The sequence below is a fragment of the Pelodiscus sinensis genome, chromosome 7 (genome assembly GCF_052426305.1).
Source record: "Pelodiscus sinensis isolate ZL-2025 chromosome 7, ASM5242630v1, whole genome shotgun sequence".
Lineage (NCBI taxonomy): Eukaryota > Metazoa > Chordata > Testudines > Trionychidae > Pelodiscus > Pelodiscus sinensis.
The window spans coordinates 72,319,208-72,343,096 of NC_143058.1; the positions used below are offsets into that span (position 1 = coordinate 72,319,208).

The 23,889-nt window shown below is 41.1% G+C and overlaps 1 protein-coding gene across 3 annotated transcripts in view; it reads right to left on the reverse strand.

Moving 5' to 3' along the window:
- DNAH7 (dynein axonemal heavy chain 7) overlaps positions 1 to 23,889 on the reverse strand; it is a 239,243-nt gene that overhangs the window by 109,584 nt on the left and 105,770 nt on the right. For all 3 annotated transcript variants that reach the window (XM_075934215.2, XM_075934214.2, XM_025182029.3), the window contains 7 exons: positions 23,358 to 23,456; positions 20,465 to 20,713; positions 17,992 to 18,141; positions 6,206 to 6,388; positions 5,181 to 5,357; positions 4,788 to 4,919; positions 1,082 to 1,306 (listed from right to left, as the gene is read on the reverse strand). In XM_075934215.2, the coding sequence (XP_075790330.2) occupies positions 1,082 to 1,306; positions 4,788 to 4,919; positions 5,181 to 5,357; positions 6,206 to 6,388; positions 17,992 to 18,141; positions 20,465 to 20,713; positions 23,358 to 23,456 (1,215 nt within the window). The remainder of the gene's footprint in view (positions 1 to 1,081; positions 1,307 to 4,787; positions 4,920 to 5,180; positions 5,358 to 6,205; positions 6,389 to 17,991; positions 18,142 to 20,464; positions 20,714 to 23,357; positions 23,457 to 23,889) is intronic.

Genomic DNA, 23,889 nt, shown 5'->3' on the forward strand with positions numbered 1-23,889 from the left:
TGATTTGAAATTAGGTTTCTTTGGAAGCTTATTTTCCATATTTTTCCCTTGAGTTAGGGTAATGCTATCTTTTGACTACCCTTGGAGTTAGTAATCACCAAAAGATCACTATGCTGGCTTTCATAGTGAAGGCTGAGGCTTGCAGCTATCTCAAATACTAATTTCTCCATTGTTTCCCCAAATAACTGTCTCCCACCCATACATTTGGATGTACAAGATATCTGTTTAGGATAACTGATTGCTATTCATGGGTACAGCACGGCTTTCTTATAGCTATGAATTTTTAGAAGCCATTTCTCTGGTAACAAATCACATCAATGATTTGAACAAGATAGAATCTAAATCCTCTCTCTCCAAGCAAGAAGCATACCCCCCGACGATGAACCACTACTTGCTTACCACTTCCCTTCCTAAGTATATGAAAATATTTGATCTAAATGGCTATACGTGAGGGCCCTTGTTGAGACTTCTCATGATGGAATCATGCTTTTGGTTTATCTTTCCAATTCAAAACAACCTGCCCCTGAAAGGGGCATAGCCTGGCAGAGCAGTAGCAGCTCACACTCTGAAGTTCCCAAAAAGCTCCTTATAGCACCTCAAGGTCTTGTTTCACTGTTTTCACAGCTTCTCCTTGGCTGTGATGAGAAGCAGAGAAACTCTACTCAAGAGGTGCTATGTTGGAGAAATCAGAGCTTTAGAACCTCAATTATTCAGTGCTTCCTCAGCTCATAAGGCAGCAAGGAGGCAGGAACTAAAATTAAGCCATTCTTTCAACAAAATGTATTAAAATTAAAAAGTTATAAAACAAAATGGTTGGTAAAAACTGAACAATAAACATGTTGCACCACCAGAAACAAAAATTCTGGTGACCTGGGTTGATGGTCAGAGCTTAGTACTGAGGCAATAACAATGGACTGCCTCTGAATTTCATGGGTGGAAAGTAATTATACCCATTCTTCCTGAATGAGAGAATTTGTGCAGCTGAAATTATATAATTTAAAGATCACAGAAATACCATATAATTTTCAAAAAAGATTATTTCAGAATTCTATTTTGTCCCATATACTTTTGTAATCCTTACCTTTTTGACAAACCGATATTCATAAATTGTTCCTTCTGTAGGAAATGGAACTGTGAAGGTCTTTGAACTTAGTTGATCAATTCCACTCAGCAATTTATATTTTTCTCTTGTTTCCTCACTAATTGGTCCATTAAGTATTTCTCGCACGATCTTGTCAAATTTTAGTCGATCATCATCCTTACAGCTAGCTCCTACAGACCAGGTTAGTGAAAACAGGAAAATACCCTGGAGCAGGAGGTTGGGAGGGAGGATATAAAGTAGTATTACTTCAATAGCAATGTATTACAACATAGCTGTCCTCTGCTCACTGAAATCAATTAGATCTTTTGCCATTGATTGCAGTATGAGCTGACTGGGTCAAATGTTTTAACATATAAATTAAACTTATAATAAAATATTATAGAAGTAATGAAGTATGACAGGGACTGTAATACACAGATAAATCAGCTTAATCTGGGTTCTCTTGTGTTTTCTAGTACCTGAGGAAGCCTTTTGTAAGAATGCAACATGTGTTCTTCTTTATTCATTGGTTTGTTTGTTTTTAACAGCAACTCATTTATTTATTTGCTGAACACCAAAAGTTCAACAAAAAATAAAGGAGCTTAGCTCTCTGATTCAAGGAGCTTACATTCTTAAATAAATAATACAATATTTTACCAGATTACCTTCTACATTATTGCCTTCCTTCCCCTTTGCAATAACAAAGGCCCCAATCTTGTGAGTACTTAGAGATATACTTAACTTTACTCCCATGACTGAAATCAACAGAACTACTCACAGCAGTAAAGTCAAGGTGACCAATACTGTTGCCATGATCAGGCTTTTAGGAAGTGCAAAGAGGCTGGAGAGAAGGCTAAAGCTCCCCAACATCTTTGGTGAAGAAGACTCCTGAATACGAGAATGTCAAGCTGCTGCCCTTCTGTCCTGCATCAGCACCTGACACTATAGATTTGCATGAAAGCAGGGAAAACTTTTTTTTTCATTTTTTAATTTTCAATATATCAACACCCTGGCTGTGTCTACACTGGCAAGTTATTCCGGAAAATCAGCCATTTTTCCGGAAAAACTTGACAGCTGTCTACACTGGCCACTTGAATTTCCGGAAAAGCACTGACGATCTAGTGTAAAATCATCAGTGCTTTTCCAGAAAAACTATGCTGCTCCCGTTCGGGCAAAAGTCTTTTTCCGGAAAACTGTTCCGGAAAAGGGCCAGTGTAGACAGCACAGTAGTGTTTTCCGCAAAAAAGCCCCAATCACGAAAATGACGATCGGGGCTTTTTTGCGGAAAAGCGCGTCTAGATTGGCCACGGACGCTTTTCCGGAAAAAGTGCTTTTCCGGAAAAGCGTCCTGCCAATCTAGACGCGCTTTTCCGGAAATACTTTTAACGGAAAACCTTTTCAGTTAAAAGCATTTCCGGAAAATCATGCCAGTGTAGACGTAGCCCCTATGTATAATTTAAATTCTTTTATTGTTTAGTTAAGCTCATATTCAAAACTCAATCAATATCTATCATCAGTTGGACAAAGAAAATCTTGTAAGTAAACAAAAAATAAGTTACCAGTACAACTGGTTAAAAACAATATTTTAGTTTTTGTGAAAAACTCCCAATTTCATGAATTTTTTTTGGGGGGGGGGGAGGTTTCTTCTTAAAAACCAGGAAAAAAAATCTATGATTTTTTTAATTTTGATTTTGCCATGAAAACCTGACAAATTTTGACAAGGACAGAAGTTTTCTAATTAAAATTTCCATTTTTTTTCAAAAGTCATTTTTGTTGGGAAAAAAAATCTCAATTAAAACATTTTTAGCAGCTCTAATTACTCCTGTATAATATGATATTACACTGGGAAACTGGAGCTACAGTTCAAATTAATTGGCAATGAACAGTAAATGGTAAGTTCAAACATTTCAAAAGATTCATCAGCATTACCACAAAACAATATACTAAGGGCCATATCCACAGCTGTCATAAATCAACATAATTCCTTCAAAGTTAATGAAATATGTTTATTTATATCAGCTGAGAATTTTAGCCTTTGTCTACTACAATACTTGCATCTGTTTAAGCAACAAATTAAGCTTTTTGGCTAGGAAGTACCTCATGCCAAAATCTTCAGAAATAATAGCATCATAATCAAAACAATTTGTACACTGCAAAATTGCTGCTGGACTATCCATGTGTTTGCACAATATGGTAATATGCACCACACAATGAAGCACAATACTGAATAGTATATAGGTTCTTACCTACTTATAACACTATATCAACCTGCAGTTATATTTAGAATGTACTGAAAAAATTGAAAAGACACTATGGTAGACGGTGGTGATATAGATTTGTGAGTAGGATTTGCAGTGAGGGGTGGTCTTTTTTCTTTTCTATCTACATGAGTACAGTATTATATCCACTCATACTCAAATAATGCTTGCAAGGTTATACCTTCTCTACCTCAAACCCTCCCCGCCACCAAAAAAAAGTGCAGTAGATAATTCTATTCAAAGAAAGAGGTCCATGTTATTATATATTTCTTTCTGCAAAATGTTGGTTCCAGAGAAGGAAAAGGGAAAAAAAAGTGAACTGCTCACTAGTACAACAATTGACTTTAAAAAGCCAAAAAAATACAAGAAAATAAGAAAAAGCTAAACCAGTAGTTGTATGTATATTGCAGGCTGAGTACTACTACTGGGCTCATACCTATGTTTTAGCCAACACTCCCTACACCACCCAAACCATCTTCATACAAAATCCTTATATCCACACGAGCGCTATGGCTACACTACAAGCTTCTTCCAGAAGAGGAAATGCAAATGGAGCGCTTATTTGCATATGTCACACTCTCATTTGCATTTTCTCTTCCGATCCTTTTTGCAGAAGAGGTTTTTGCGCAAAAAGCACTGTGTAGATGGCAAAAAACACCTTTAGCGCAAAAGCCCTTCTTCCTCATTTTCCTAGCCAAAGCCTTACATGTGCTTTGAAATAGGGCATAGGATACAGCCAACATTTTGCTTTAGGGTAGGCTCTGACCTCTCCACTTTGAATTCAAGCCTACTAATATCTGAGTAGCAAAGCTCAGGTTTTGATAGTCTTCAAATGTCACAGATCCTGGCTCTGCATTTTCCTGCCCTTCCTCCTACTCACTTCCCACTTTTCTCCTATGCACTAGAAGCTACCTGCTGGTTTATACACACCTAATCAGTGTTTAACCCTTCAATTCAAATGCATGTGTGACTATAAAAAAGAATATAGTTTTGGGAGCTGTACTCAAAATCATCACTGTTATGAAAACATCTGAAAGAGGATTGCAGAAATGAGGATCAAGTGGATCACTGTATGATGCAGGGATCACAACAAAAACCTAAATACAGCCTGCAACAAGGCAAAGGATGGGAACTACAAGTATGACAACTTACTGATCTATCTGCCCTTATTAGAAGGAGTCTGACCAGATGCCAGCCACAGTCGCAAGTATAGAACCAAATGCTATAAAACTTCTTAACAGTTTATTTCAGTAAATCAGAAATGAAAAGTTAAAATGTGTAATTAAGTAATATCTAATAAGGAGATAATTTTTCATAGACAGATTTACAGAATGTTTATTGTGATGATCAAAGTTTGTCAATTTTATTGATTATGGATCCATTTCTTACTGTAAATTCCAACTTGGGACTTACCACTCTATGTGTTAAAAAAAATCAACGTTGCCTACCTCAAGCCAAGAGAAGACCTCACGTTCACTCATGGCTTTAATTTTGGCCTCGTCAGTAAACTCATCCATCATGCAGTCCATTAGATTCATCAGGGATCGAACTAAGTTTGTGTCTGAAGTAGGAGATAATTCCTGAAATAAAAGAAATGTTGTCTAAGGTACACAGAGATTATAATAATCCTCTACGGTTGTAGGTGACAGAAACATAGACTAGAGAAAAATAAAAAAATAAATGAAAAAGACCATTCACAGGACAGAATTCCCAGTATACATTATCTAAAAATAATAAACCTAAATGGATGATCTTTTTGAAATGATTTCTTTATTTGACACTTTTGAATTATTGGACTCATAAATGTGCTTTGCTTTGTATAAAAGCACTCTTTATCCTACCTTTGCACATTTTCTAATGAACTCAGTAGAAAGTGGGACCATTCTCTCAAACAAGCCTACTATAAATTCTTTATGCATAGAGCTGACTCCAGGTGGCATTAGATTTAGCCAAGACACCATCAGTGGTCTCCAGCCTAATGTGTGAGGCTCCATGTAGATCATGCCACATCTAGAAACCTACAAAAAATAGATATCTTTTACTGTGTGTGACCTTTGTTTTTCCAGCTGAAAAGAGCCTTAAATAATATCAAATGTTTTCCTATCTAGATTCTGAGATCAGTTGAAATTATATTATCAGACAATTATACTCTGCTGAACACAAAAACATGTATATAACCCTCATCTTGTCAGAATGTGCTTAGGTAAACACTAAGGAAAAATTCAAACACAACTTCACCATTGGCTTGGTGGGGAAAGTGGGAGGATTTTCTTCTTTAACTGATTTAGACCATAATAATCAATTTATAGCAGACAATAAATCGACTACTAGTAGCCCAGCCTGCCCTCTCACTGTTGATCATTTATTCAGTTTTAAGTCAAAGTTTGTGACTATATCAGATATCCTGTTGTGTTTTCAAGAATATATAGGTTACATCTGATTGCACTTGCAGACTGCCCCTGAGGCAGAAGATTACACTTCCCCTGAATATCCATTTCGTACGTGCAGTTAGATAGTGAGCCAGAAGTCCAATAATTTTTAGCTTTACCAGAGTTTGCCTGATGGTTAATTTAAAGATTTGCTTCATGGCTATTTTCTTTTTCTTGTCAAAAATTCAAAAGGGCCTTAATGGTATGGTTCAAGGAACAAACATAACTTATCTAGATAACATTCTTTGTCATTTTCAACAATTTAAAAGTAGTGGCTACAAAATGTTTTTTAAAAAATTGCATAAACACAAACTGTCACATAGGTCATTGTTAATGGAAAGAAACTTGAAAAAAAGTTCCTTCACAATATTAACTTGCCACAAAGATTCAGAATAAAAGACTATATTTCATAAATGCTTTCACAAATGAATACTTACAGTAGCAGGGGAAGCAACCTCTAAATCCATTGGTTCAAAAATAAGGCTCATTTGCTGTGACATCTGAATGATCTCGCCACTCATAAGACATAGTTTCTTGTTATCATCTAGTACAGTATTCATATTCTCAATCCATACTGCATCTACTGGACCATCAAAAATCAACCACTTTCTGTCTGCTGTCTGGTAGACAGAGCATAATTTGAGAGAATACAAATTTTAATTAATTAAATACATTTGGAATATTTTAAATCTAGTATATTTCCACAAATCATAGTTGAAAGGCCATGATGTGACAGATCATTCCACCATTCTTTATGGGAATATGCTTATGAATATGACATATATAGAATATGCTTTATGTAAGATACTTTATGTGGCACATCACTGGAAAGGATATAATCTACTGTATAGGATTCTCACATATGTATGCATGTATCATTATTAGAGATCAAGTTAGTACTATGAACTATATATATGAAATTGCATATTCACGGCTTTGGGTCACTCCCACTATTTACACTTCAGAATCATGATGACCCATTAAGCCAGAGACAATGGAGCTTAAACTTCCTACAGACCTGTTGGCCAGCCTGTGAAGTCTGGAGACAGGGGCCTTGCAGAGACATGTGCCCTGATGCGGAGATCCATCTTGGATGCTGCTCCCACAAAAGCAGAGGGGAAGTTTAGACTGAGCACAAAGATTTCTGCCTTTTGCAAAACCTATTTAAGAGTAGGGAGTGAAGTCATCTGTTCTGCCTGGCTACTCTAACCAAGATGACTGCTGGAAACAATTAATACTGAACTTGGAGAAGTACCTGAGCCCAAGATGGAAGGATGCGAAGTCTGTGAAGATTATTTGTTATTCTAATAACTTTCACAGACTTCCAGCCTAGGCCCACGTCTTTCCGCCAGTCATCTGGGTTGGCACAGCCAGGGAGAACTGATTACCTGGATTACCTTTATTATATAAGCTACAGCTGATTGCACTTGCAGACAAACAGGGCCTTTAGTTATTGCAGATGTGAGGTCACAATTGGGTGTTATAGTTTTATTGCTGACTATAAAAACTAATTCTAGACAAACACATTTTATTGCATCGAGTGCAATGAAAGGTATTTTCTTGTTGATCATAACTAGTCACTTAGGGTATGTCTACACTACAGCGCTAATTCGAACTAACTTAGTTCGAATTAGTTAATTCAAACTAAGCTAATTCGAACTAGTGCATCTAGACCTAAAAACTAGTTCGAATTAGCATTTTGCTAATTTGAACTAGCATGTCCACATTGAGTGGACCCTGAACCGAGGTTAAGGATGGCTGGAAGCAGTGCCAGCAGGGCATCAGATTAGGACTTAGAGCGTGGAGCTGCTGTCTCAGGCTAGCCAAGGGCTGTGCTTAAAGGGTCCCGACCCCCACCCTGGACAGACAGTTCTCAGGGGTGCCCCGCTTGCAAAGCAGTCTTGGCTTGGAGTGCCCTGAGTGCCCACACTCGGCACATCACAGCACTCGGCAATCAGCCCGGCTGCACTTGCCACAGGCTGCCATCTGGGGGGGGGGGGGGCAATCAGGAGGCTGCAGGAGAGTTTCCACGCTGAGGAGCCCACAGAGCCACCCCAGTCCTCCCCATCGGGGGCTCGTACCCCATTCCTCCCTCACCTCCTTCCACTTACCCTTCCCTAGCCCCCCTTCCTGATGTACAAAATAAAGGACACGTGGTCAAAAATAGAATCTCTCTTTATTGAACAAAACTTGGTGAGACTGGGAAAAGGAGGTGGGAGAGGGGAAGAGAGAGGGTGGGAGTGGGGAGGGCAACTAAAATGATCAGGGGTTTGGAACAGGTCCCATATGAAGAGAGGCTAAAGAGACTGGGACTTTTCAGCTTAGAAAAGAGGAGACTGAGGGAGGATATGATACAGGTCTATAAAAGCATGAGTGGTGTGGAAAGGGTGCATCAAGAAAAGTTCTTCATTAGTTCCCATAATAGAAGGACTAGAGGACACCAAATGAAATGAATGGGTGGCAGGCTTCAAACTAATAACAGAAAGTTCTTCTTCACAAAGCAAATAGTCAACCTGTGGAACTCCTTCCTGCAGGAGGCTATGAAGGCTACAACTAGAACAGAGTTTATCTAACTTCTCTTTAAAGTCATGGAGGTTGGGTCCATGGAGTGGCATTAGCCAGGGGGTAGAAATGGTGTCCCTGGCCTCTGTTTGTGGAAGGCTGGAGATGGATGGCACGAGACAAATGGCTTGGTCATTGTCTTTGGTCCATCCCCTCCAGGATACCTAGTGTTGGCCGCTGTCGGCAGACAGGCTACTGGGCTAGATGGACATTTGGTCTGACCCAGGACAGCCATTCTAAGCTCAGGGCTCAGGGTCGGGGGTCTCACTGGACCACCTTGATTTTCATGCAAACCTGCTCCTGGGTGGCCAGGCTGGCAGCTATCCTGCCCTAGACGGCCACTTTCCTGTGCCTAGTGTGGAGGTCATGGATGAGGTCCACGATGTCTGCACTAGACCAGGCGGGCGCCCGCCTCTTGCGGACCTGGGCAGGCTTCCGGGAGCCGCCAGCCTGATCCCGGGAAGAGGCGGAGGCCTGGGTGGCAGCGGGTGGCTGGCTCGAGCTGTGCCAGGTTGAGGGTCTGCTGGCTGGGTGCTGGCAGGGTTGCACCTGGCATGAGCACCGTAGCCAGCCCATGCCCCTTTAAGGGCTCCAGGGCCGGGAGGGGGGCAGAAGAGTTTCCCTGGTGGTGCCCAGAGTGGCCCCCAGAGAAAGCTGGGGAGGGCTAGCCTCCCACTAGTTCGAATTAATTGGCTACACAGCCCTTAATTCAAACTAGTTAATTCAAACTTGGCTTAGTCCTTGTGGAATGAGGTTTCCCTAGTTCGAATTAAGCGCTCCGCTAGTTCGAATTAAGTTCGAACTAGCGGTTTGCATGTGTAGCGCCTATCAAAGTTAATTCGAACTAACGTCTGTTAGTTCGAATTAACTTTGTAGTGTAGACATACCCTTATTTTTTATTCTGTATTTTTATTTTGAGTGAAGAGAGCCACAGTTTAACGTGTTTTGCAATGCCTAGCTCCAGACTGGATTACCAATTTGAATGATCTTTCACTTGGGCTTCTCAAATCTATGGCTCAATTCCAAAATATTTTAGCTCTCTCTTGCAGGTATCTTGAAACCTAAGTTTTGGGCATCCTCTCTATATGTGACCCTCCTTTAACTCACCATATAAGATGTCTTTATGAAGTTTTCCATTTTGAATCCTGTATGCATGACATAATCAACTAAGATGTTGTACTTGATAATAAGTGTGAGGCTAGAGATTTGCACCCTTGTTAGTACTTCTGTGTTGATGATTTTATCTTGCCTAGAATGAATCTCAGGCACCACAGATGGAAGCTTTTGAGTCTCCTTTCTTTCCTGCTATATGATGTCTATGTCTCTCAATTGTACAAGTGGCTAATTTCCTAATATGTATTTCCAACTCCTCATCCAATGATAAGTTCTTGTTAATAGTAGCTCCCAAGTAACAAAAATGAGCTCACGCTTTAGAGATTAGTATCACTGAGTACAGTGGAAGGCTTGCATTCTGTTCTTTGCTCCATGCTTAATGTCTTTTTAACACTAATGGTGCGTGAGAAAGTTCAAGGTATATCTTGGAGACAGTTTACAATTCTTGTAGAAGAACTTAATTAAGAGAGACAAAAGCAGAGTCATCAGCATAAAGGAATTCTTTTAAAGCACCTTTCACACTTAGGGTATGTCTACACTACCACCCTAGTTCAAACTAGGGTGGTAATGTAGTCAACCGGAGTTGCAAATGAAGCCCGGGATTTGAATTTCCCGGGCTTCATTTGCATGTTGCCGGGCGCCGCCATTTTTAAATGTCCGCTAGTTCGGACTCCGTGCCCCGCGGCTACATGCGGCACGAACTAGGTAGTTCGGACTAGTTCCACGAGGAGTACAGGTAGTTCGGAATAGGAAGCCTAGTCCGAACTACCTAGTTTGTGCCGTGTGTAGCCGCGGGGCACAGAGTCCGAACTAGCAGACATTTAAAAATGGCGGCGCCTGGCAAGATGCAAATGAAGCCCGGGAAATTCAAATCCCGGGCTTCATTTGCAACTCCGGTTGACTACATTACCACCCTAGTTCGAACTAGGGTGGTAGTGTAGACATACCCTTATTCTTTACTTTCAGTCTAGGAAAGTTGAACAGTTTGCCATCAGATTGCATATGAAGACAGACATCATCTACATTTTTAAATGCATAGCTCAAAAGCAATAAGAAGAATATTCCAAACAATGTAGGTACCAAGACAAATTCTTGTTTTACTTCACTTTGTATCTCAAAACTGTCAGAAGAGTTTCCTTAAAATAGCACTATGCTTTTCATATTGTCATGGAAAGATTGTATTATGCTGAGAAGCTTTGGGGTCTTTTCAAAGTACTTTGCACAGACTGGATCTACCAATTTATCAAACACTTTAGTCAGGTTAATGAAGGTAATAAAAAGGGGTTTCCCTGGTTCTGTACTTTTCTCCTGTATAAAGTGAAGAGAGAATATCATATCCATTGTAGATCTTCCAGCTTGAAATCCACATTGTGTCTCTGGCTAGACTCTTTTAGCAAATACTTGCAGCTGTGTAAATACCATGCAAATGAACAGTTTGCCATGATGTTGAGAATTTAAATGCCTCTGTGGCTGCTACAATCTCCCTTGTCTCCTTTGTTTTGTAAAGAATAACGATATATGTGTCAGGCATATTCTGAGGAACTTTTCCTCCTTTTCAAGGAGGAGACTATATAGACAGAGTAAAAGTGTTGGTTTCACATATTCAAGTAGTTTTGACAGAATACCAGTTTCCAGTTGCTTTTCCAATAAGAGAATCTAAACCCTTATCCAGCTCTTCAATGCTTGATTCTTGATTAAGTGTATATCAAACTTTGCGCGATCTTCAAGTATATTATCAGCAACATTGCTGTTAGCAGAATACAGCTATAAATAACGTTCCAACCAATGCACCATCTGTTGTGATTTGTCTGTGAAGATGTGACCATCTTTTGATTTGATAGGAGCGACTTTGGATATCATTAGTACAAGGCATTTTAATGCCAATCACATATGGTGTGCAGATTTCCAGTTTCTGTTGCAGATTGTATACTGTTGCATAGGTTTATTGAGAACTTGTTAGCACATTTCCTCAAGGTTTTCTGCAACAGCCCTTTTCCTTTTCACAGTTTTTCTAAAGTTGACTTCTCAGTATGTTTTGCATAAGCTTCTTTCTTTGCTTAAACAAATGGTTTAAGTTCACATTTGTAATGGTCAAACCTGTCTTATTTCCTGGGTACTTTTAGGACAAAATGTATTACATTCAATTTAATAAATCTTTTTCTGCAACAACTTCCACATTTTCTCTTAATTACCTGCAGCATTTTTAGGTAAGCATCAGAGCAACAGATTTGTTAATCTCTGAACACAGTTTAGTATCACACATTTTCAGAACATATATTTGAATATGCCCTTTGTTCTTAGCTTTATATATTAACGTAGGGCGTATCTTTACTCTGCCTAATAACCAGTGGGAGTATGTCTACAGTATCAGGTTATTTCGAAATAAGTTATTTCAAAATAATAATTCAAAATAATGATTTCGAAATAGCATATCCACTCTAAAAATCCCCATCAAAATTCCGCAGAATTATATTGAAATAGAACATCCACACTCATTGGAGCCTGAATCGCATTTAAGGCCCCCCAAAATAATCCAGGCAGGGCATCAGGAGATCAGTCACTTCCAGGAGTTGCTGCATGAGGCTTGTGCTTAAAGGGGCTCCCCTCTACAGCCATGACTGCAGGCTTTTTTCACAAGAAGCTTTTGTCGGAAGAGATCTTCCGCAAAAACTTCTTGCACAAGAGTGTGTCCACACTGCAAAAGCACATCAAAAAAGTGATGTGCTTTTGAGAAAGAGAGCATCCAGACTGCATGGATGCTCTCTCAAAAGTAAGCACTGATTAGTATGCACAGAATGGCCACCAGGGCACCTGTGCTTTTTACTCTTTCCTCTTTTTGTGCAAAACCCGCCTCTTCCCCGTCCACATACACCTTTTTGCAAAAGAACTCTTTCACAAAAAGGCCTTTTCCTCGTAGAAAGAGGAATACCAATTGTGCAAAAATCCCTCTGTTCTTTCGATTCTCTTGCACAAAAATGCATTTGAGGTGCGGATGTTCCACGAGTTTTTGCAGGATCCAGAGGAGTGGGTGGGTCTGGGTCCCCTCCAACTCTCCTGCAAACCGCACCCAGGGTGTGTGTGTGTAAAGAAGAGGCCTGATCTTCAGCCATTTGTTGGACGCTGCCTCACCTGCAGACAGGAAGGTAGAGACTGTAAGACTCCCCTCAGCCACCACAGGGCACTCGCCCAAAGGGTGGAACCCGTTAAAATCCTTCTGCGAGTGGCGAAGGCCATCAATGCCATCCTGCTGCGCAGGATCATCACCCTGGGTGACGTGGACGCCATTGTCACTGGGCCAGCATGGGCTTCCCCAATTGCAGAGGGGTCATTGACGGCATGCACATCCCCAACTGGGCCCCTGACCACTGTGCCTCCAATTACATCAACAAGAAGAGGTACTTTTCAGTGGTGATGCTGGCCTTCGTGGACCACCAGGCCGGTTCACAGGCATTAATATCAGGTGGTCGCAGAAGACACGTGATGCCAATGTCTTTAGGAACTCCAGTCTCTTCCTAAAGAAGATGCACACTGGCACTTTTTTCCCAACTGCACCATGAGGGTCAGGGAGCTGGACATGCCCATCTGTATCATGAGCAACGCAGCCTACCCCTTTCTCCCCTGGGTGATGAAGCCCTACATGGAACACCTGCAGCCCACAAAAGAACTGTTCAACACCAGGCTCAGCTGGGCCTGCATTGTGGTGGAGGGCACGTTGGGTCATTTGAAAGGGAAGCTTTGGTGTATCCTCACCCGACTAGACCTCAGCAACTGGAACATCCCTCAGGTGGTGGCAGCCTGCTGTGTCCTGCACAATCTGTGTGAGAATAAGGAGATGTTCCTGCTAGGTTTGGGAGCAGAGACTAAGCAGCTCGCCAGGGCCTTTGAGCAGCCACACACGGCTGCCATCCTACAGGCCCATCAGGGGGCTGTGCACATCTCGGAGGCCCTGATGGAGAGTTTCAGACAAGTCCAGCTGTGACACTCTCCCTGGGCCTTCCCACAAAGGGCCTCTGCATAGCCCTTCTGTGCCTTTCACCCCCACCTCTCCCTTCCCCTGCAGACCAAATAAAGCAGACTTTTTATTCTGAAGCAATGAACTCTGTTATTTTTATTTGGGGAATATATAACTGGGGAGGGACTGCTGAAAGAACCTGGGAAGAGGGAGAAGCTAGGGAGCGGGGGGGCTCGGGGTTGGGGCTGAGGCTAAGGCTGGTCCTGGCACCCGCCTCAGATGTGTTGAGAGGCCTCAGGTGCCCAAAAGGTTCCACCACGTGTGTGTGGCCCTCGGTGGCCCAGAGGGAGAGAATAGGGGGAGAAGCTGGAGGGGTGGGGGTAGGAGCAGGTGCTGAGGGGACTTGGGAAGGAGCAGGTGTGTGGGGGCGGCTGCTGGACCACTCAATGGCAGCAACCAGGCGGTTGATGGCAGCAGTTTATGCTGTGCACATGCTCTTGTGCTGACGGGACAGCTACTGCCAGACGGTGCACCACCACTCCTGGTCAGCACAGTGCTCCTCCAAGTCTACATCCTGCCCCTGCTGCTCCAACTCAAGACAGCATTAGAGGGCATGCAGGCACGTGATGTGTTCCCGGTCCCAGTCCTGTGGGGTCATCTGCACTGGCAGCTCTCACAAGGCCAAGAGGATGGCGTGGAAGGTGTTGGACACATCCCACTTGTGCCTGGGGCAGCTGTGAACAGAGAAGGGCAGTCATGCCAGAAGACAGTGTGCATGAAGCCTAGCCCTCATCTCTGAGTCAACACTGAAAGATCTCAATTTAGACAACTGCAGTGTGCTTCAAGCAAAGACATCTGTGGCCTAGACAGTGGCACTGTCACAGGGGCATGACCATCCCATGGGAGCCTTGCTACCCCCATGTCCCAGGGACAAGTAGGCATGTGAAGGTGCCAGACAGACCAGGAGCCTGCGGGCAGGAGTGGGGACAGGGCGGCTTGTCTTCCCTCTGTGCCGCAGACATTCCAGGTCCAACACTGGCGTCATCCCACAGAGAGATGACTTCTATCCCTGCGTGCTGGAAGAGAAGAGGGGAGGGTGTTGGGGGAGGTATTTGTGAGTGGGAGATGCTACTGGGGTTCCCTCCATTTCCTTCCTCTTGGCAGGTTCTCATGCAGGGGCTTGCTGTCCTCCATGTTGCTGCACTTGACTGGGAACAAATGCTGCCCCAAGAGTGCAGGCAGGAGCCTGTGCTGTGTGCGGCACTACTGTGTGTGGTGAGAAGGTGTCCCATAATGGAATCCGCAGTCAGATAGGCCTCTTCAGGAACCTTGTGAGAAGAAGCAACAAGTTCCTGTGTGGCAGCCTCATGGGGCTGTCTGCACCAAACTGATGTGCTTCCACCCCATGTGTAGATAGGGAAAGGTAGAGGACTCACCTGATGTGCCTCCTCAGGCTTCGTCTGAACCCTGGGAGACATCCTGAGGGGGAGGGCCGGGTACCAGCTCCAGGGAGATTATGACCACCTAGCTGGTGGGCATTGTGTTCTGGCTGATTTCCTCCTCCTCCTCCACAGCCCCACCCTCCTGGAAGCTGATGACAGGCATCTCCAGGCCAAAGTCGAAGACAAGGATGTGGGGAGGAACCAACCCTCCTCCCAGGATGCAATCCAACTGCTCATAAAAGTGGCAGGTCTGGGATGCCGCTCCGGATTGAGAACTTCATTCCCTGGCCCTGGGGGTAAGCCTGCTTCAGTTCTTTTATCTTCATGCGCACCTTCTCCTATGTGTGCATGTGGCCTTTCAGGACCAGGATTGCAGCCATTCAGCTGTACACAACAGCATGCCTGCGCCTGGTGCGGAGATCCTGGAAGTTAGCCTCCTCTCCTCAGATCTTTATGAGATGCAGGATCAGTGCACCAGGAAAGGAAAGGGCCCTTTTCCATTCTGGCCAGGGCTTCAGAGGTGGCTGTCGGTGTGCTGGCACCTGTGCGGGGGCTCAGAGGGAGCACTGAGGTCATTCATTACAGCAGGGAAGAGCAGTGCAGGGTCCTGCTGGGTGACATAGTGTGCGCAGGACTTGTGTAATGCCACAAGCACTTTCCCTTCTGCCTGCACCTTTAAAGGATGCAGGGGAAGGGAAACCATAGAGTTTTGATGGGTGTGGACAGAGTGGCCACCAGGGTAGCTGTGAGAATCCCTGGAGGCCAATTATTTTGAAATAAGCACAGATGCACCATCCACTTACCCTATTTTGAAATAGCAATTTTGAAATAAGCATTATTCCTCATGAAATGAGGATTTATTATTTTGAAATACGAAGCCTTTTATTTTGAAATAATTTCAAAATAACAGGCTTGTTATGTGGATGCTCACCTTGTTATTTTGAGATAATGTGAGTTACTTCAAAATAATGCTGTAGTGTAGACATGCCCTGAGTGTCCTTTATCACCTGTGCTATGATGAGAACAAATCTTATTAATACACTGAAGAGCAACTTTTAGGATGAGCTATTACATATAAATAGTCTCTCTAGAATATTAAGCTTAGCTTGCGTGTTTTGTTTTATTTTGCTTAGTACTCTACTTTATTCTATGTGCTTAAATCCTACCTTTTATACTTAATAAAATCACTTTTGTTCATTAATAAACCCAGTGCAAATTACTGTTACCTTGGGAGAGGCAAGGAATCTGTACATGTCTCTCTTTGTGTTGAGAGAGAGGGCAAATTTCATGAGCTTATACTGTACAGATCTCTATACAGCATAAAATGGATTTATCTAGATTTCAGCACCCAGAGGGGCTGTATACTTAAGTGCTGGGAAGTCTCACATTATGCTGCTTACAATCTGTGTCTCCCGCATTAGGTTTGTAGCCATGTCCCTGGCTCTGTGCTGAAGCAGGCTGGAGAGTCGGGCTCAGCAAGATAAGATTACAGGGTGCCTAGGCTGTCAGGAAAAGCAGGCTCAGTGAGGTCTCAATATATCAGGTAACAGTCCCAACCTAGGGAGTTCTGACCCATCACATATGATTTCTCTGAAAATGTGCTGAGAGCAAGCCTGTTGTAGTCACAAATAATTTTTGGAAAATAAACAAATGAATATTTTCTAGTCTTTAAACTTTTTAAAACATATACTGTAGTGATCTTTAAAAGCTTGCTACCATTGGGACACATTCTGCCACTCTTACTTAAGCTGAGGAGTACATTTTTCCTCAAGTAGTCAAAGTGATCCAGATTCTGATACTTTACTGAAGATAAGCAGCATCTTGAATCAGTTGGCCTACTATCAGAGTTTGGTGATACACAGCATGAGTAAGAATTTTTCAGTTTTACACAGGTATCAATGGCACTACTTGAGTAGTAAATTATATTGAACATGACTAAGCCCTGATCTACAATAGGACTTTATTTTGAAATAACCCCCATTAGGTCAAATTTATAAGCGCAGCACATCCACACTACCGAGCCCACTATTTGAAATAATGGATCGCTTATTTTGAAACCTGTACTCCTGCTTTTCTCAGCGAATAACAATAATTTCAAAATAGTTATACTGAAATAACATTAATGTGGATGCTACGGTGCAGCTATTTCGAAATAACTACTCTTCAGAGTAATTCAAACTAATTACTCCCCAGGGCTTCTTAGGGCTCTACGTCAGGTAGCATGTCCACATTAACTGAGCCTGTCTCGGACTAATTTCAAGGCTTCCCCATAGTGGGGACACATTATTTCAATGTTGTAAAATCGGGAGTTATTAAGTCGAATTTAGTTATTTCAAAATAGATTCCTAGCATAGACATGCCCTAAAGTGTGTAGAATCTGGCCCATAAGATATTACACAACATGTATAAACAGACATCAGCAGTATTCCCTGTGGGAAGTATAGGGAAGTAAAAAGGGCCCACTTTTGTAAACACTTACATGTGTATAGTTTGACTCATGAGTAGTTTTATCAACTTCAATATGTTACAAATATGCTTAAGTTTATACAGAGTCAGAATCTAATATGGCATATAAGTAACCTGCTCTTCATGCGCCAGATCACCCTCTTACTGTAGTTATTGCAAAGATCATTAAAGCAATTTTCATTGAAGTCAATGGTAATACTTCCACGTATTTCAGTAGTATAGGAGAAAAGACGAGATTTTGTAAAAATGCCAACATTTAAGGGATACCACTGTACAAGGCTTATATATTAATCAGAATAAAATGACCCTATATAATATCTATTAACATTCCTAAACACCAGAGTAACTTTTTAGGAACAATTTCTTCCTTACTACACAGATGTGCACCAAGGGAAATGCTGCAAGAAGCCTCCACTGGAGTACTACACAAGGAGTGCAAGAATTACTGTGCTAGGAATATGCCAAGCCAGGCCAAACTACAGCCCCTGCACTTACAGTCAGGGGAGCACAAAGATTGCTCCTTTTAGCATGACCAAGTCTGGCTGTTTAGGATGTACTAAGCTGCTATAAAGGTGTGTAGCAATGGGTATCTCATTACAGGCTGTGCATACAAGGCATAAACAACCCCTACATGTCAAAACTGTGTATCTATCATAGAATTATTTTCACAAAATACTCTTATGCATACCAAGGAAGAAGCAAATGCTCTAAAGCTCACTGCCAGGATGCCATCCGACCATTCATGTGAGACTGGATCAAACTGCCCATACAGCTGACCCATGGTTATAGACTTTGGATTTATAACAGTGATCTGAACCTTGTTTTCCTCCATCAGCCCCTAGACACACAAAAATAAAATGTATTTGATTTATACAGAGTTTAATTTGTGTTATCTAGTTTAATTTGTTTTTTCTTTATGAATCAAGAGTCAGGAATTCATTCATGTTTAAGTGTTTTACTAGCCCACCCCCTATGAAAAGAAACATCTTTCATTGATTATGTTCCCTTTGTGAACTGTAAAATGTAGACATTTTTACTTTACTGTTTCAATAGAGAACCAACTATTTCAGTAAGGATTTATGTTACTGCTCCTCCTTTCTAACAAGCAGTCTGTATTGGATTATAACTTACCAGGGCACACTCTTTTTTTAAATTTCCCCTAAGAGAGAGTTGGAGAAAATTGTTGTGAGTCAGTCAATCCAAGTGTTTAAGGAACATCAGGCAAAGCTGTTCCTCTAAGCCAGTGGTGCTCGTACTTTTCCAGTCATGTCCCCCTTTGCCATTAACAGAATCTGTATGACTCCCGGCACTGCTGTATAAGCAAGGCCTCCTTAGCAGCAGAGCTTGGACTGAAGATGGAGCAGGAGCAGAACTGGGAATGGCAAAGGAGCTGGGGCTAAAGCCTGAACTGTGCCGGGGGCCGAGCTGGGCAGGGCTGGGGGAGAAGAAGGGGTAAGACAAGAGATGGATTTGGCCTAGAGCTGGAGATGGCCCTGGTGGCTGATAAGCGCTGGGGGGCAGAGCAGGGCTGGAAGCATGGCATTTTCTTCCCTCCCCCTCTGTGCAGACTAGCCCCCAACAAAGTTCCTCCAGGCCCCCTGAAGCAGCATGCTCCAGTTTGAGGAATCACTACTCTAAAAAAAGGAAAAAAAGTATATTGGATGTGTTTATGAAATGGCTTGACTCGTCATATCTAGCAAACATGAGAGGGTACGTCTAAACTACATGCCTCCGTCGACGGAGGCATGTAGATTAGCCAGATCGGCAGAGGGAAATGAAGCCGCGATTATTTTAATCGCGGCTTCATTTAAATTTAAATGGCTGCCCCGCTCTGCCGATCAGCTGTTTGTCGGCAGATCGGGGCAGTCTGGACGCGACGTGCCGACAAAGAAGCCTTTCTTGATCGGCACAGGTAAACCTGGTTTCACGAGGCATACCTGTGCCGATCAAGAAAGGCTTCTTTGTTGGCGCGTCGCGTCCAGACTGCCCCGATCTGCCGACAAACAGCTGATCGGCAGAGCGGGGCAGCCATTTAAATTTAAATGAAGCCGCGATTATTTTAATCGCGGCTTCATTTCCCTCTGCCGATCTGTCTAATCTACATGCCTCTGTCGACGGAGGCATGTAGTCTAGACACACCCTAACTGTAATAAAATATATCTGTTCCAGTATTTAACTATAAATACATAGATATGGCCAGCTCAGAGCTTGTCAAATACAATACTACTACTAATTAAACAATGCATAAAGAAGAATGTTAGGATAGGGACTTCAAAACCCAGAATTTTGAAGTAAAGGACATATTCCATACCTGGTATAGCTGTTTCCCTTCCAATTCCCCACAAATAGGTAATGGTTCTCACCTGAGGAATTCAGAGGTAGTCCAATGTTTTTGCTGGTAACTCCAAAAATAAGCTCCACCCTCAATTCTAGTCAATCAAAACAATTCTTCCAAAGAGGAAGAAAGATCCAACTTTTTATTAGCATTTAAAAAGCAACTTAAATTTATATCGACTAGCCTTAAGGTAATTGTACATGTACGTCTTTCTTTTAAAAAAATTTCCATTTTTTATTCCAGTAATTTGCCAGTTACAAGGATGGGATGGGTGGGGAAAACAGCTGCTAACAGAAAGAAAATTCTCAAGAAAATTCTCATTCTGCTGCATAGCTCCTCTCCTTATTCATCACAAATAAAAAGTAGTAAGCAATGAATTCCAGAAATAGGAAGGAAAGAATAAGACAGAATTTAATTACTATTACTGTAAAATTATATGCTAAAATAGAAGTTCCCCCATATGAAGCAAAAGTTTTATAGGATAAGGAACTATATGGGGAAAAGTAGCACCTAACCACAAAAAAGAACCTTTTGTAGAAGAATGCAAGCCTATTTTGGAAGTCATAGCAATTAAAAAGACCAACGATAGACTTGTCTAATCTAACATTCTGATCGATCTTGACACCATATACTGATCAAAGTTTTCTTTCCTCATTCCTATTCCTGTAGGCATTATATACTCTCAAAAATGTACTCTACCTTACTGCAAGTTTACTAGTGCGCATGTATTCTGCCAAATACTTTCTTGAATAATTACTGAATATGTGACATTTGCTTACTCTGCAAACTATTTTAATCAAAAATATCTGACAAAGCATTTAGTTACCTTCTCACATAAGTCACCCAAAGCTGCTGCCAAAACTCGATAGGCAGATGTTTTTCCACCAAATGGTTCTCCAACTATCATAAAACCATGACGCACAATCATCATTTCAAATATTTGTAAAATTTTCTCAGCAAACATATCGGTCATTTGCAAGTTCATAGCATCACAGTTCATTTTGATTGCTTCTAGTAAGTCATTGTAATCTGGTTTTGGAAGTTTCACACCAGGAAACAAATCTGAAGTAATGCCCTGCCAAAGAATGATTTGCAATGTGTATATATATTCAGGATGTAATCTTTGAATGCATTTTTACTTCTAGTACTTCATAGTTCTGAAGAAAAACAACAATGATATTGAACATATTTAAGATACAAACAAAAAACATAATGCAGGCAATCCTTTCATTCAGACAATGTCAACTTGTAAAGTTTAGTCAAATTAATTCATAGAGAACACTATTATTTCAAAATACAGGACTATGTAGCATTTTAAAGACTAACAAGATGGTTTATTAGATGATGAGCTTTCGTGGGCCAGACCCACTTCCTCAGATCATATAGTGGAAGAAAATAGTCACAGCAATATATACCAAAGGATACAATTTAAAAAGGGAAGGGTAGATGTCTGTGAGTTAATAGTATTAGAGGTGATAATTGGGGAAGCTATCTTTGTAATGGGTAAGATAGCTGCATCCTACTTCAGAAGACATTCAAATCTGCACTTGAAAGGGAATCCTCTGAACTGGCATTCATGCTAAAATTCGACACTCTCCGCAGGGGGCTGAACAAAGACCCCAGCTATCTTACCCATTACAAAGATAGCTTCCCCAATTATCACCTCTATTACTATTAACTCACAGACATCTACCCTTCCCCACCTCTAATATCATTAACTCACAGGCATTCACATTCCTTCCCTCCCCCCCCCCCACAGCATCCCCCTTCTGTTCTGAAATGTGATTTGTCCTTTTCATATGTGTTCATTTTTTTAATTGTATCCTTTGGTATATATGGCTGTGACTATTTTCTTCCACTATTTGATCTGAGGAAGTGGGTCTGTACATAGTCCTGTATTTTGTTTCAGCTACACCAGAGTAACACGGCTACATTTCTATCACTATTATTTCAGAAATTATAATCATGATGATTACTGGCAAACTTTAGTATTTTAGTCCTGAGGCAGTTTAGAGACTAACAAAAATATATAGTATCATGAATTTTCATGGGCAAAAGCTCATGATACCATATATGTTTGTGAGTCTCTATGCTGCCATAGGACTACTCATTATTTGTAAAGTTACAGAGTAACATGGCTTCCCCGTGAGACTTTTTAGAATTCTTATGTGCAGTCACAATTTTTTAAATAACATCATATTTAGTTATTTTTTAAAAAGGAGCAATTGTGCCCTCTTTTTGTCACCATGACCAAGAACATGGATAATCACTGATGTCAGAGAATCAACAAAGATATCATCCTGACCTGATAAATAATATAAATATACAGTAGTTTGCAGGTAGTATCAAAAGCTGACAGAGAAAAGTTTTCCCTCCCAACTCAACCACAGCAGAATCTTAGGGGAGAAGATGAAAGCTTTCCACTTAAAAACAATCACATTTCCTACCAGGAGAACGATTTGAGATATCGAGCTTCACCCAAGATGAAAAGCTCCTTTCCTTTGAAAGGTGCTTCCTCACATTCCCTCTGTATTAGTCAGCCATCTCCTTTGCTTGCTCTCCTGATCATGTGTTACAAAGAATCCTGCTTGCCGTCCCATGACATATTATAATATTGTGCCCTTGAATTTTATGATTTAGATAACTGAAGTTTAAGAAAAATATATTTTCTCTCTGCCTCAGTTTACCAGTGTTGTCCCCAAATTCCTAAAATAAGTGGCTCTATCACATTTTCATACCTCCATGAATTCCCTACCCTGAAAATGTCTCTGTCCTTTTAATTCATTCTAAAATACAGAAGTAACTGTTATGGACCAAAGTCTGAAAATGCTTCTTCAAAATGACACATACACTTATCATAAGCAGATACAATTATATTTTCATCTGTACTTTGAATAATTGCACACAAATATCCATTTCTGTGTGTGCACCAGTCTCTCACTTTACTACTACATATTAGCTCAGATTCTCTCTTCCTCATCCTGCCAGATAAGAATACCCACAAAACAGCGGGGCTCTCAGCTGGCATAAAAAGCATTATAGTCTGTGTCTGCTCCAACTGCAACTCTATGCTGATGCTAATCATCTCACAGATAGAGACATACGTGCTTGTGCACTCTATTAATTTTCATTTTGTGTTATCCCATAGGGACCACAGATAGCTTGTATAAAACAGAACAGCTTCCACAACATAGGAGCACAAGAGCTCCATGCTGAGAATCAGGCAGCAGGTTACAGCTAATTTACAGCTTCTCCCAACATAGTCCTGCACCAAGATCATCAGGGCAGGAAAGAATCTAGGCCACTGGATCTATTTGACTCTCTTCTCCATACATTACATGGTGAAACAATGAATTTCATCATCTAAAAATGGGGATGCTACTATTTACTTAGCTCACATGATTGTTTGTAAAGTATTTTGAAATCCTTGAATAGAAGTATGTATAAAGTATTATTATGTTATCATTTACATTTGGAAAATTTCATTGTCACCTTCCATTAGTCTAAATTATTAAAACCAGAAGCAGCATTTCTAAGGAGGAGGAGGACTAAATGCATTGCCGAGGGGAAAACCATTAAGGCTAAATTGTAAATTGCTCATAGGTACGATGAACATATTCCTTAGACTATTTTTTTGAGATCCTGACTTTATGTTAGTTAGATCAATGAGAAAACATAAAAAATCTTATTACATTACTACAAATACTTTAGCGTCTTACCTCAAAAAGTGGCAAATCGTGGGACAAAAACTTAGGCAAGTTTACATCTATAATGGATCTTAGTAGCAAAATTTCTTCATTCTCTGATGGATATTTCAGCTAAAAAGAAAATTCGACTGATGCACATATGTTTTTAATTTAATGTTATAGTTTCAGAAATTATAAATTTGTTTTACAGCTTGATTCCTGTTGTGCCTTTTTGCAATTATTCAGTGTAGGTTTCAAGTCCACTGACTATACTATATAAACCCAGAGCTGGATTATAATCTTACATCAAGCCTTTACAATCCAGCACTGATCTTATTGCTTGGGAATTGGCTGCCAATCTGCTTTCATATTGCTTTAACATTCTATTGAGAGGTGACAATATGAATTTGACTTTCACATTCTTTCTGTATTGGAAAATGCATTCTGGGATATGTGCCAATTACCTCCAAATATGGGTAACTTACTATCCTGCCAGGTAAAGTTAAAACATTCAATGCAGTGAACATTCTTACAACCCCATACTGTAAAAAGCTCTATTAAATTA